We start from the raw sequence: 15,352 nt of genomic DNA on the forward strand, positions 1-15,352 counted from the left end.
ACAGGGGATTAGGAAGCAATCGATGAGAACTGCAGCAAAGCAACAATTTACTCAGCAGGGTTGTCTTGATAAAAATCTGCTCACTGACAATTTCTATCTCACCTCTGTTATTTAAGTTCATCCTTTCCCCACTATCTCAGTCTCTCAGTGCTGGCAGTCAGAGACCTGACCCAATCCAAAGCCCCCAGAGAGACACACAGTCCCAGTGCCCTCCACAGCACTGGACTCCAGAGCTCAGCAGACAGACACTGCTGTGCTTAGGGAGAGCTCAAAACCACAAACCTTGTAGTGCTGCAAACACTCCCCGTGAGGAAGCGACGGAGACAACAAGTTTCATCTATTCCTTGACCCTCAACAAATTGAGGAAGTCTGTAACTATTGTCCCTGGGGTGTTCTGAAATAAGACCTCTCTCCAAGAGGAAACAAGCTCAGGATTAAGTGAACAGAATTGCCCTGCAAGCAGCACGCAGCTGCCTACAGACAGGACTTTTAGGAGCTGCCAAAGCTTAACCCACCTGGCCTCTAGTCTCACCGTGAGGAAGAGCAAACGGTCATCTGGCCAGCTGTTTGATGTACACAGAAAGAACTGGGCTGGATAAAGAAGACAGTTCATTTTTGTAAGAAACAATATATTTTATTTTTCTGACACCACAGCCCTGGCGAGTGGTTTTGTACCAAATTTAATGGAGGTTACACAGAACGTTTTACGCTGGGGAGGAAAAAAAAATAACCACAAAAAAAAAAATCCTGGGTAACTTTTAGTGTCTGTTCCACTCCCACATTAATAAAATCACTTGGGGTTTCTAAGAAAAGGAGAATAGGAAACAGTGAGAGAGACTACTGTAGGATGTAACAGTGTCCAAGTCCAGCCCCTTCCTAGAAGTGGGAAGAGTCCCCACGTGAGGAGAGGCTCTCCTAGATTTACTCCCCAAAATAACACAATGTATTGCAGCTGCCATAGGAGGAGACAGAAGGGGACGGAGAGAGAGAAGCCTATTTAATAAAGAGTGGGAGGGAGAGACAGAAGGTGCTGGACAGCACGCCATAATTTGAAAAATATGTCCTTAACTTATTATTTATTTCTTTTAAAAGATTCCCCTCACTGAACTTAAGTTCCTTTTTGTGCTTTTCATTAATACTCTGCTCTGAGGTCGTAGTTTGGTTTTTCTATACATTGGGTGTTGAAGGAAAATAGTCCGAAGTTCTGAAGATGGATTCTCCACCTAAAGTAAACAGCCTAGAATCCCATTCTCCTCTCACCCCAAAGACTAAAAGTCTCTGCTAAAATCCCTTTTACAATATAGTACAGTACACAAAAAACCCCAAAAATAACCGAGAGTCCTGGGAGAAGCCAGTCCGAAGGACGTAAACATACAGAGAATGGTGCAACTTGTGACAAATGGCAATTCTCAAAATACAGCTACAGATTCTCAAAGCAGGTGCCGTCACGGGATACCCAAGTCCACAAAAATAATTTTTAAAAAATAAATCTTAAAAAAAAAACAACCTGTTTAAATGAATAATTTTTTTTTTCAGGTAATTCCATACATTCGAGATTTCCCAAAGCGTCCTCTGGTCTCTTTTCACCTATTGCATGGCCAAACTGTACTCCTGAAGCTCCCAAAAAAGCCCTCAGGACTTGGAATCTCATCTTGACAAGGATCAGAACATCCAGTCTTATGGTAGCAGCTTAAAACATCATGTTCCCTGGGTTTCCAGGGCCTTGGCTAAATCCTCCCATGCCAACGTCAGCAGCCATACCTCGGGGCCTCATCTGGGGGGGAATCATGATGTTTTGTTGGGGTCCCATCATGCCCTGCATTGACATCATCATCCCGGGCGACCCCACGGGGCCCGGGTGGCTGTACAGCCCCGCGGGGGCTCGGTCCTTGCCCGGGATCATGCCCACGGCGGCCACGGGGTTGCTCATGAGGGTGGGCTGGCCGGGCATGGCCGGCTGTGCTGGTGACATCATGCGGTGGTGCGGCCCCATCATGCCCTGCTGCAGGAAGGCCGGCGGCCTCATCGGGTTGTGGCCCGGCATGGACGGGGCCGTCCCGAGGGGGATATCCGGAGTTCCCACCGGCCCGGGGCCCCCCATGCCAGGTAACGTTAGTCCCATCCTCGGGGTCTGCTCTCCTATCATCCCCTGCATGTGGGAGAAGCCAGGCCCGGGACCCTGCGGCTGCTTGCGGCCTGGCACCTCCCCACGAGGGAAATACTGTAGTGTCTGGCTGGGCTTCTCCGACGGGATAATCCTGGACAGGTCAAACTCGGGTATTCCCGTGGCTCCAGGGCGGATCACCTCCTGCAGCTCTGGATCAGTGAAAACCGAAGGCATATTGTTTCCAAGAACAGTGAAGGAGTCTGGACCGCCAGGGCCTCCAGTCTTGCAAAGTGCTGGATCTGTCGAACTTTGGGGCAGGTTGGTAGGACGCCCCAGAGGTCCTTCTCCGTGGAAGCCCATTCCCGCTGGGAAGTTGCCTTGTCCACCGCTGGGCCCGTTGTGTGGAAATGGCACCTGCTGTGGAGGGGACTGTACGGGAGGGAACCCCTGTGGGAAGCCCAGGCGTCCTTGAGGTACCATTGCAGACTCCTGGGAACCGTGCCCCATCATTGGGTTGTGTGACATCAGGCCAGGTCCCACAGGAACCCCATGAGGAGGTATATTGGGTCCCATAGCATTTGGAGAGGGCATCTGGTTGTTATGGGAAAGAGGCTGGGTCATTCCCATTGGGCTAAGGGTTGGCATTGGACCCACTGGGTTTGGACCTGAAATTCGAGGATTCTGAGAATTAATGCCCATTCCTAGGGAAGAAATAAGGAATCACATTTAGACAGCAGCCAGTAATAATCAATAAAGCTAACAGAGAGCTTTCTGCAAGGTTATCAAGTCTGCACACACACATTAAAAAAAAAAAATCAGCCCTAGTAATAAAACATCAGCCGTGGCTCTGAAAAGTGTTTTTTTAACCAGAAATTCAATGGCACCTGAATAGCTGCTTCCCTAAGCTTCTCACTGCCCTATGAAACAGTGACTAAAGCCTGCTCCACAAGGAGGATCTCAATCCAACCCACACCTTTACTACCTCCTTGGCAGTCTACATGATGCAGGCAGTAACCAACATGTCTGTGACAGATTATCAGCACATGGACACTTGTCTACTGGGAAGTGACCAAATCTCCTCTCAAAACTCAAGCAGTGATAAATCAGGTAACCCTTGTAAGACTAGGAGGCAGCGATCAATGAGGTTAATGAGTTATCATCATGAACTTATTCAATTAGCCAGCTTCCCCAGACACATTCAGCCACCCCAATCATTACTGCGTGAAACACACGGCAAAGCTACAGGTGAACTCAGCAAGAACTCATTACCAATTGCCACTCCCATGAAACATCCACCCATTCCTCCTTTCAGCTGTTAATTCAGTTGGGTGGAGGGACTACAGCCTACTTTTGTATTAAATAGGTACCCACCAACAATAAGCTATCAGCAGGGTCCAGATTTCTCATATAAACATGCTCACCCACACGACAGCCCAAAAAGACAATGTTTTATTTTACTTTTCCTTCAAGTCTCTCAGGCAGGGATCTGAACAGTTTCCCTCAGTCCTGGCTGAGGTCACCTGCCATTACATATTCCCTGTATGGGAAGATTTATGTTTTCAGAAAGTGCTCCAACACTCTCTTTCATTAAAAAGGCAATCCACAAAGCCCAGGATTAGACCTGATGATTCAGTGTCAAAAAAAAACCCCAAACCAATCCAAAAAAACAGTGTAGCTTCTACGACACTGCCTTAAGACAGGGGAGGTATGGTTTCCTCTGGATAAGAGTCTGACCCTTATTCCCATGAGCAGCCTTCACTCACACAATTAATTCCAGTCTGCCTGAGTGGAAATCTCCCCCATACATAAAGGTTTTCCAGATCAGACAGTTTCTGGACAGAAAAAAAAAACAGTTCCAAGGAGAATTTCCAGCTCTGCATTTCAGTGAATTGCAACTGCCTTCCTCCAAAACAACACATGGCTATATATTCCTTGAGTTTTTTCCCCTCTCACCATCTTCATTTGATGAAGCTTCCATAAAAATCACCCTCACTGTACCGCCTGATACTTTGTGCTTAATGTTTCTTTGATTTGCTTACCTGGTACACTGTTCATAGGTGGCAAGTTTGGGGAGCGGGCTGGAGGGGAGTCATCATCCGAGCTGGCCACAGTTTTGATGGCATCGTGGTAGAGCGGTGTAGAGCTCGGCATGGCAAATTTGGACATCCTGGACATCATAATGGAGAGGGGATTCTGGGAGAGGGTTGGCTCTGGAGGCATTGTGTAAGGACTGCTAGAGGGAAGATTTCCAGGGAGAGTCACAGGAGCAGACTGGCTGACTGTGGAAGGAGGTGGACCACCTTGGGAAAAAAGGAGAAGACAGAAAGAAAGTTAAATTTTTCATCCTTCTTACCGCTTTCCTTAAATTCAACTCTTTTCCCCTAGAAATCTCAAACACTAGAAATCTTTTTTACTGCAAGACTTTACATGACTAACATAGCCAATGCCTGTGAAAGGTAACCAGACCAACTATTGGTCAAGTTGGTTAACATCTGTTATCCTACTGGAAAACACTTCTACTGGAACTATCTTGAGCCTCTACAAATCCACATGAAGAATTACCAGTTAGTCTGAAAATCCTACTATTCAATTTCCGTACACCAAAGACAGACTTAGGTACAGGGCTTAGCCATAGAAATCAAAATCTATAATCATTTAGTTGTTCCTGCATCCACCAAATGTCAACTGTAATTCCTTTCCCCTTTTCTTTAGGAGGCATCAAGCAAGCACAAAAGACACAGGCAGTACATGGAAAACTGTAGCAGATATTTCTGACAAACTGCACGAGGAGCTACAACTCTCTGTTTATGTTTCATTACATATTTCATGTATACATATTAGCTTCTTATTCCAGTTAAAGAAGCATTCTCTGTACTTATTATCTTAACATCATCCTTTGCTCTCCCAAAACCAGAAGTAACTGCACTACCAATCTCTTTTGTTCTTCCACTGATAAATTCCACGAAACCCACACCGCTGTGAAGGAAAGATGCTAAATCGAAGTTGTACTCTCACTGAAAATTCACTGCACGTTCCTCAGCTGCTCCCAACCAAAGAAAGGAAAGTAGAATAGATAACACGAAAATTCTGCAATGCCAAAACAGTCACGCTTTGGAAGAGCTGCGTGTAAAAACACTCATTAAGCAACACTTCACACAGATTGCACAGATTATTCTGGGTTGGAAGGGACCCACAAGGCACAGACAAAAGCACTAGGTTCTGACTTACAAGGCACCTGAGCTCACGCCGGGCCTGGCCTCAGCAGACACTAACACCCAGTCTGCCTTCCCGAGCACAGACCCAGCCCCCAATCCCGGGGTCACCCTTGCCACCAGCCCCGCAGGCATATCCCAATCCCCATCCCGGTCCCGGCAGCCGCCGCGCCGTTACCCGCGGCAGCACTAGAGGGCAACGTGGGCAAAGGGCTCCTCTCTCTCTCCCAGCCGGAAGAATTTCCCGGGCGGGAAGGACAGCCCAGAGGGGTGAGTGTGCTGCAGGGTGAGCTCCGGGAAGATGAGGACAGAGGCATGCCAGCACCTGGAGCCTGAGGTCCCAAGCACCGCACGGCTCGGCACACAACTGAATGCTACGGTGATTAGATCACTCCAGAACGTTTGAAGCCTGAAAAGCCGAAGCACAACTTCCTGTCTGCAGTGTAAACCTGAAAAGCACCAACCATACCTGAACCATGCCTAGACACAGGGCTGGCTAAGTGTGCTCAGCATGTCTTTGTAGGAGCTTTTTATCTCAAAGAGTTTTCAGAACATAAGCAGGATCTTCTTCACAAAGCTACAATCACCATGAGCTACAACAGCCAGAGCCCTCCAAGGAGAGACTTCTCCCATCAACCCTCTACATCTTTTCACACCTCCTGACCCCATGCTTTTGCTTTTATGTCCTCCGAGTGATCAGCCCTCAGCTGGACACATGGGAGGCACAGTACTCACAAATACAAGAGGAGGAAAAGCTCTTGCCCTTCACTCACACAGCCCCCCTCAAACAGGCAAATGGCCATCCAGCCCCTGCCCTGCTGAGAGAACCCTTCTCCCTCCCTTGCTGCACACGTTGGGTGACCTGATACAAACCTAAGCGCCAGATCCGGCTGCCGGAGGCGGCACTCACCTGACTCCACGTTCCCCAGCATGGCTGGAGAAGACATGGTCAGAGACGCCTTGTGGTTCGGGGGGATCCCGGGGCTCTGCAAAGGAGGCTTTGGAGATGAAGTCCATCCAGGAGAAGGTGCGGGGAGAGACGGAGACTTGAGGTGGACAGGAGAAGCAGCAGCAGACCCCAAGACAGGGGGGGACTTAATGGAGGCAGCAGCGGCTGCGGCAGTGGGGCCCGCGAGCATTCCTGCCAGCTGGGAGGGCGTTTGGGGGGACTTGAGGTTCCCCGAAGGAGACCCCATCATGGGAGACTGCACCTGGCGCATCGTGGGGGACTTCAGGGGGTTGATTCCTGGCGAATGCACCTGACCAGCTGCGGAGATATCCAAGGGCTTGCGGCCGAGGCTGCGCTGCGCGGGGGGAGCAGTGTTGAGGCTATTGGGGTTACTGGTGGGATTGAGAGGTAGTGGCGGCATGTGGCTGAGCCGGTTGTTAGTCCTTTGGTCAGGCCCGATCTGTTCTCTGAGATTCCGGAGACCGACTCCTGGGCCCTGAGACATGGGAAGGAAAGGCCTGGGACCCATGCCATACTCCTGCTGCGGGTGCTCCCCGAACGGCAGCGGCACCATTTTCTGCTGAGAGGAGAGCATCTCCGAGACGCCGGGGCGCAGCTTCATCATCTCTTCCGGCCCGACTCCTGCCTCCCTCAGCTTCTGAGGGACCAGGGGTGGGTTGGAGCCCATGCTGACATTCATGCCCATGTCCCCCTTCATGCTGCCAGGGCCCATCCCAAACTCCAGCTCCCTGCTAGAAGCCATTTGTGGGGGTATTCCTTTTGGGAAGTCCCCCCTGGAAGGGCTCATCGGTCCTTCTACCGGCATGCGAGGGAAGATGGGGTTGTTCCCAGGCTCCATGTGTCTCTGGGAGGGCATCATTCTGTTTATCTCCATGCCGGGCCTGATGCCTTCCATGTTCAGACCAGGAGGAAGGCCCATCTGTTTCTCAGCCAGCTGCTGCTGGTAGAGCTCTTCGGGCAGGCCCTGTGGATTGGGAAACCGCTCCCCTCGGCCAGGGCCACTGAAGACACCCTGGCCAGGAGGGAAGTTTCGGCCGTCTGGGATTTTTGGCACATCATCTGGCCAACTAACTCCTGAAAGCCCAGGCCGTGAGGCGGGATTTGGGACACTGGGGCCCTCCATCTCAGGGTTCATCATTCCTGCAAAACCAGGCAGGCGCATCTGGCCCCCGGGCACGTTGGGATGAGGGGCCATGCCCCTGGGGGGCAGAGAGTGTGACATGTTCATGCCTTCAGGGAAGGGCTCTGGGCCCCCAGGTCCCCAGCCCTCACCTGGGGTCATCTGGTAGGGAGGAGGAGGACCTCGGACCACCCCACGAGGCCCGTGCTGGTGGACCATCATGTCCTGCAGGGAACACTGCTGCACAACCACCTGCTCTTGCTTTCTCCTCTTCTCCTCGTAGAACTCCTGCTGCAGCTTGAGCCAGGCCACCTGCTCAGGAGTCATATGGTCCAGGTGGTCTGGGCCTATGGGTCCTGACTGGGAGTTCATTGGTGGTGGCCCCATTTCATCTGGGGAAAAAGGCATGTCCCTGTGTCCTTGAGGGCCAAACGGAGCCCCTCCATCTGTCCGAGACCCTGACCCTTTGCCTAAACTTTGGGATTGAGCCATCATAGCCTGTATCGGCCCTTCAGGTTTCTTTTGGGGACCATCCAGCACCCCAGCATTTGGGGGAGGCCCCCCACTTTGCCCTCCAGCAAACTCCTTCTCATCAGGGAAGAGCATGCGCTGTATGTCTCTCAGGGTCTGCAGTGAGCGCTCTCGGTGCTCCAGCTGCTCCTGTGACAGTCCATCTGGATTCTCACCCAAACTGGATGGGTCCCCACCAGACACCTGCTGGGGAGGACCTTTGGGGTCTGCAGCTGAGCTATTGCTACCTTGGGAAACCGGGCTAACCGCTCGGTTATTGGGGGTCGAACTCTGCCCAAATCCTTCCGTCTGCAACGGGGTAGAGCTGGCAGGGCTGCCCACAGACATCACTTTGCTTTCCACGCTGGGACTGTCCTGATCTATGGGACATGGGGGGCCAGTGGATTTGGACACCGGCGCTGACACGGGTGGGGTCGGCTGCATTTTGGCGTTCTGGGGAGGGTTCTGGTCCTGGGCAGCGGGGGGGCTGGGGCTGCGGCAGGGGCTTGGGTTCAGTCCGAAGTGCAGTGATCTGGGGGTTCTGCAAGAGAAAGCCACACGTTGTCACCTGTTCTTCCTACAGCCCTGGCACACAAGCAGCAGTGCAAACAAAATGCCCAGTCTCAACCCCACCGGCCCAAACTCTGCAGGGAAGAGTAGCCTTCATGCAGCTATTACAGAATAGCACCTGTTTTGCTCAAGACATTACTGCAGGAACCCCTTTCTTCTGTGCTAGCTCTGCATGAGCAATGGGCTGGAAACACACTACCCGAATATTGCAAGACTCAAACTCTTCTTTGGATGATCCGAGACATTTGTGTGCAGAAGGTTTGAACAAAGACTGTCTTCCTGAAACTTATTTCAGAGTGTAAATAGCCATCCACCTCTCTGAATCACACAAAAGCACATTGACCATTTCCCCTTCCCCCCCACACGCAGGTATTCCCTACCAAGGGTACAGTGTTTCGTTCCGCCTTGCTGTTTGAGATGTTCTGGATATGAAAGGACACAATGGTTTCCACCTGTCCCTTCAGCACAGCTTCTGCAGCCCTGCAAAGACAGACAGGCAGATGCACATATCCAGTTGAAGCTAAGAATCAATTTTTCTCAACTGGCCTCCCTCCTGTCTTTCAGCTGGCACAAGGCAGAAAGACTCAACCACATATATTTCACTCTAGATGAGTAGTGGCAGAAAAATGCTTACATCTACAAACTCATCAGCATTCAGGGTTCATGTCTCAGTTTAGCCCATCCTGCACGGATTGCAAAACAACATCTACCACCATTGGCAAGAAACAAATAAAAATCTCCATACCTCAGAGGAACAAGCAACCATTTCTCAGAGGGGAAAAAAAGTAGGGACATTCTCCTCTACAGCCCCTCCAACAACCCCAAAACAAGAGTTTTTGCTACTTGATGCAGAAAGTGCCCTTGAAAGTCTCTTAAAGAAAGTGAGCACAAACAGAACTCCTGCTCCCTGAAGACATTCAAGCATCCACCTACTTACTTGTTGGCCATCTCAGTAGAAAAGACGTAAACCACTTTGGATGGAGTCTTCTGCCCACTTGCTGGCTCCAAAGTGGCAGTCAGACCATGGGAAGGTGTGGAAGACCTTGGGGCTGAAGCATTTGAAGGAGTCATGGAGTGTGGTGTGTGCTGAGACTCCTGGGACTTCACATGATCAGCAGAATTGCAGTCTGGAAGGGGAGAAAGAGGAAAAGAAAGGAATTACTACCTTGGGAGCACTTTGGAAACCATTTCTGGAAACTGATCAGGGCTTTTTCTCCTCTGAAATTTCCTGCTTCTTCCTCAAGCAACACTAAAGGCAATTCTCCTATTACACCATGCATCTTTCCTCCAATGCCACGCTGCCCTTCAGGCACCACCGGGAGAAAGCTCATCTTGTCCCTTCTCAAGGCCTGTGGCAGTTCCCAGAGCTGATCCCTTTGAATTCTCTCATGGCCACATAGAAAAGCAGGAAAATTACACACTAAAACGAACAAATATAAATATGTCTGCTTCCAAGGAGAACCCTTGTAAAATTTCACTTTTTTTTTTTTTCCCTTCAGCCACCTTAGCCAGGTGACCCAGCAGACAGACAACAAAGGAAAGACAGACCACTGCACATCTAGTGTGGTTCTGCACTGCCTCACAGAGGCAACGCTGGAGCCAGGAACAGAACACAGAAATCCCAACTCTCTGGCTTGTGTTCCCAGCCAGGGTACTACAGGTTACGTATCTGTGTTGACAAAACAGACTTGCATATTGTTCAAAACCTGTTACAACAGAGCAGTTCCTGAAAGGCCAAAGGCCAGAAGGAAACCAACAGGTTGCATTTGTACTTTCAAATCCTCTGGGGGAGTTTCAGAGTTACAAAGGAACTTTCCCACCAGAGTCAGGCCTGCTCTCTAACTGAGCGTGAACAAGACATTTGCCAATGCCAGCTATGACAACCTTTCCCCTTCCCCTGCTCTTCAGACCTTTAGACTTCGTTGGAGGGAACTTACAGAATCCCAGACAAATAACATTTATATAGCAAATCTCCATCTCACAGAGAATTCAGACTAATTGTCTGCACACAAATCCTAGCAAGCATACCTTTGATTTCAGGGTCATCATTAGGAGTCCCAGCTTCCCTCTGTTCAAAGGAGTCTGCTGAAATGCTCCTCTCCCTCTTCCCCTTCCCCTTGGCACCATTTCCAGCCCCATTCTTCAGCCCCATGCTCCCACCTGGGCCAGGGAGCACTTTGGGGGTGTGACCTCCACTTTTGGGGTCACAGGGAGAGGGCTGGGATTGGCTGGTGGAGCCCCCTTGTTTGCCTTGGTTGGAAAATTTGGAATCCAGCTGAGGGTTGCCAGACGGGGACATCACTGTAGGGGGGGCGGACCATCACCTCCTGCTTTGATTTGGGGCTACAGGGGACAGAGGGGAAAAAAAAAAAAAAAGACAAAAAAAGTGACAAATCACACCATTGATTCATTCAGCCCTGTAGGAACAGATTAGAGTGAAGCAGAAACAACCACTGTCACCTTGCAAGCTAAGACAATTGCTGACACATAAAAAATGCCTGCAAGCTTAGAGTCATGCAGGTGCTTTTCTGAACATGCCCTGAAAGGGTTATTATCCAAGATGGGATCTCATTGCTCAAGAAGGCACCAGGGCAAACCACAGACCTGCCAGATCCCAGAAACTGCTGTCACATGAGGACCCACCTCTGGAGCTTCTGTCAATAAAGACAACGGTTTCTATGTGCACAGAGGAGCGCCTCACACCAAGACCAGCTCAGAGTAAACAAACAAGGCACAATAAAGTTCACCTCACCACTCTTCTGGACCCCAGCTACATGCTACAGCTCCGACTAGAGAAGACCCCCACCCCCCTCCCTTGCACCTCCCTATCCAGTTCTACAGGGAGCACAAGGAAAACCCAGCATTGCTGCAGCATTCGTCATACACCGGGGCGAGCTGCCAGGAAAACACAAACCTCTGACCGTGAAAACAATTAAACCAGCTACAACCTGCCTCTGAATAAGGAAAGAGAAGGAAGGATACCATCTCCAAGCACACTCCTGCAAAATGGGGCAGATGGAGCTTCCTTAATTTGCCAGAGCAGATTCAGAGTCTTTCCTTTCTTCTTCCATCCAGCAAATCGCATCCTAAAAATATTTTGCTCCTCTGGGTTTTACAGACATATTAGCCACCCCTTTCTCCTCACCCTCCACTTACTCCATTGCAATTGGATCTTCTGCATTGTGTTTTCCCATCATCACTATCACTTCCAAGAGGCAGTGCTTGCTAGCATCCTCACTGTGGGACTCACACAAGCTGTTTCCTCCTCAGGAAAGACATCTGACTCAGAAGCATTCCCTCTGAAATACTCCTAAGTTCCAGATGACCTCTAGGAGTAAATAATCAAACCAAAGTATGCTGTCAATCAGACCATTCTAAGTCCCTGGGCGCCGCTTTGCTTCCATATTCTTCCCCTTCCAGATTAGTGGAGGAGAGATGCTGACCTGCTGCACTGGCAGGTGACTGACGCAGAGGATCCCAGTGCTCAGCAGATCAGTTCTCCAGGCTGCTCAGGCCAATAATACAGAGGAAGCATTTTGTGTGAAAATACAGGCAGAGAGACCTTCTGCTGCCCAACTACCCCTTGGGAAACAGATAATTAGAAGAGGAGGAAGAGGGGGGAAAAAAAATCAAGATAGAAAAAGCATGTTTACTCTCCAACAGCCTGTTCAGGCACCTGATGGGAAGGGAGGAGGGCACATGGAATGGAAAACCCACAGCTTTCAGCTCATCCTGAGCCTTGCAAACATGGAGACCCATCAGCACTGTGCAGCCACTGCTCAGGCACTCGGTGGGTCTGATGGGAGCACGAAGGAGGGCCAGTGGAGCCAATCCAGCAGCAGAGCAGGGACGGCAACACGCACCAACCCAGAGCAGCTGAGTGCAGGCCCTTCCCCTTACCTCTGTGTGTTGCCTGACGGGGAGTTCCTCACTTTGGGGTTACTGGAATGCATTGACAGAAATCCTGAGCTCACAGTCTCACACACACGCAGATGGGCTCTCGTCAAGTTCCCCTGGGGATCGTGCCGCCAGAGGCAGCGTCGAAGCGCTTCCTGCCACCCGCTCCTCTCAGTGCTGGCTGTCTGCTTGCCTTTTTTCTCTTGGCTCCTCGCTGGTTTTGCACTGGGCACTTCCCTCCTGCAGCTCCAGCATTCTCTAGACTCGTGCCTCCTGCTGCCCAGGGGAAGTCTCGCATCTCCAGGGCACCCTGCAAACCACCCCACGAGAAGAGAACAGAAAACCAGTGAGGAACTTCCCGAGCAGACGTGGCTGGTGTGAGGCAGTACACGGCAATTCTTCCCCCATTCCCGAGAAGACACAGGAGAAGAGCTTTCAGGTGGATGGGTATTTCCAGACCAGAGGCAGCCCTGGCTGGCCACTCAGTTTGCAGGCACTGAGGCCATCTTCCCTTTGTCCAAAGCAAATCATTCTGGAGCCAACAAAACAGGGAAGCACCTTGTATCTGAACACTTTGATTCCACATCTGTGCTCAGCTTAAAGACACTTCATAGCAAGTCAGTAGAAAGTCAAAACTGCAAATCCCCAACATGAGTTAGCTATCCAGAATTCCCCTTTGAATGGCTGTAACATGATATTTCTTAAGAACATAAACTCTGCTTAAATCTTTTGTCTCCTTGGTCCAATATACCAAGGCTTATGCTCAATGATGTGTGCTAAGGGTTACACAAAGGGAGAAAAATAAAATAAAACACCTTCCTGGCCACCTGTAAGCTACCAGCTATGTGTGATTAGCCTGAAAACACCAGGGGTTAGTCACTCATCATATCTACTTAGAAAGGCCAAAAAGCACTAGAGAAGTACCCATCTAAATTTGCTCAGCAACACTCTACAGACCATTGAGGCTTTAAAAAAAACCCAAAAAACACCACCACCCCCAAAAAAGACACTTTTTCTTCTTCTTTTTAAGAGACAATATGCATGGCGCAGGCAACAAGGCACCTAAAACTGTTTCTGGAGGAGGAAACTATTGAACATCACTGTTGACGTGCTTTGGGCTAAATTATTTTGGAACAAATTTCTGTCTTGTTTATGTTTCAACAAAATCTCTCCTGTTCATCTCACCTACTCAGATGCAAATCCACTTAATTTAGAATCTAACCAAGATTTATTGTTAATGTATTAAGCATTGCTAGTTAAATATTATTCAAATGTAAATATTCCCGATATTCCTTCTCAGCACCAAAGAAGTAGTTTCTTCCTGTGTATATCAAATGAAACAAAATAAATCTTACCAGAATGGGAATGTCTTGAATTTTATGAAGAAACTACTGTTCAAATTCCATTTCAGAAACAAAAATTGCCTTGTTTATGTGCTGACACCAGAAGATTAAGAAACAGTCTCTGACCACCTCTGGCCAAGGAGAGTTATCAGCAACTTGTAGTAGTGAGCACCACAGCTTTCCAGTTCCCCAAATTTATATACTTCTGAGGCTGAAGTGACTTTAGTGACTTTGCACTGCTGTACTTTAACATGATGGTGATCCAAACTGCAGCAGTTCCACGAAGCTCTGCATCATCTCCAAAAATTCTCCTCTCCACCACATGCCTCCCTCATGAGCCAGAGAAGTCACCCTGCTACCCATTCTCACCTCCACTGTGCTGCACAAACCTATTAATACAGGGAATGTTTCTGCAATAAATATCTCCTTTTAAACACCTCCTACTAGGCATAATCAGATGAACTCCAGTCTGAGCCACCCAATCCAAAGGACCCACATCCTTCTCCAGGACTATTAGCTGGTTATCTCACTGATTTTGAGAGCAATGTTGGCTTTATCCTATCACTATTGTTATTACCATCATGCTACAATTGGAGCTGGTGCTATACAGACACACCAAAGATGAGAGAGAACCTCTTCACACATATCTAAATTGTATCATCTTTGCATGCAAATTTGGCTCCTACGTCTGTTTTGACAACAAAAGTGAAACATCAACAGAATCCAACTCCGCTTTTCAAGAGATTGATACGTCTGTAAAAGTCAGTGGAACTCGGTGATACTTCAGGGTCCTCACTTGAGGTGAAGGTGTGACTGAAAATACAGTGAATTCCAGGATAAAAACAAAAAAAGAAAAAAAAAAAAGAAAAAAAGGCATAACAGCATTAAAGGGAGCAGAGCTTGATGTTTACAGGAGGACATAGATGCCTGCATGATGAACTTAAGTATTCTAGTTGTTTCATCCTCTGCTTTTCCATTTGGATATTTATGCATTATGTTACCTTTTATTACAAGATGAGAATTGCCTCAGACTCCCAGCATTACACAGTGCAATGAGAAAACATGAATTGAAGAATCAGGATCACACTGGCTACACGGTATTTCTGACATCAACAAACTTTCAAGTACTTCACCCGAGGGCGGGGGGGGGAACCTTCCATTTTTTTAACCCTACTTTTTTATTCTATATACACATATCTTCCATCTATTAGAACTGATGCGCTCTGCAAGGGAACTGTATTTTCCAATCTCAGTTTAAATTTCTTCTTACCAGAGAGAGCTATAAAGGACACATCAATATATTCATTGGTGGAACAACAGCAACTCAACTTCCCTGGCTTCTTATTTCTGCACACTGGGAACGTACCATCTTTTATAATGTGAAGTGGAATGCCTCATGATTTTTTCTCAATGCACTTCTAACATATGTATGTCTGGGAATCCAGGGTTCAATAATGGAAAAGCTCTAGAGAAATGTATTTTTGCAGCTGGAGTCTGCCTGCCATAGCAAAGCCTTTATCATTGCTCTAAAATTAAGGTCACTGACAGTGAATGGTCAAACCGCTTTTCAAGATGTTTTGGCAAGCTGCATCCAAGGCTGTATTTTCGGCATTGCTTTAAGGT

General features: G+C 48.8%; 1 protein-coding gene across 1 annotated transcript; it reads right to left on the bottom strand.

The window, feature by feature from the left end:
• Window positions 1-612: 612 nt before the first annotated feature.
• On the bottom strand, window positions 613-12,619 carry BCL9 (BCL9, transcription coactivator). Its single transcript, XM_027692630.1, is given in 9 exon segments — window positions 613-2,808; window positions 4,147-4,407; window positions 6,230-8,405; window positions 8,407-8,460; window positions 8,870-8,969; window positions 9,427-9,616; window positions 10,518-10,800; window positions 10,802-10,832; window positions 12,390-12,619. Coding segments are annotated over 9 exon segments (4,266 nt in total). The 5' UTR covers window positions 12,443-12,619; the 3' UTR covers window positions 613-1,690.
• Window positions 12,620-15,352: the final 2,733 nt, after the last annotated feature.

This window comes from Neopelma chrysocephalum, unplaced genomic scaffold (genome assembly GCF_003984885.1).
Source record: "Neopelma chrysocephalum unplaced genomic scaffold, ASM398488v2 Primary Assembly neopelma1_87, whole genome shotgun sequence".
Taxonomy (NCBI): Eukaryota; Metazoa; Chordata; class Aves; order Passeriformes; family Pipridae; genus Neopelma; species Neopelma chrysocephalum.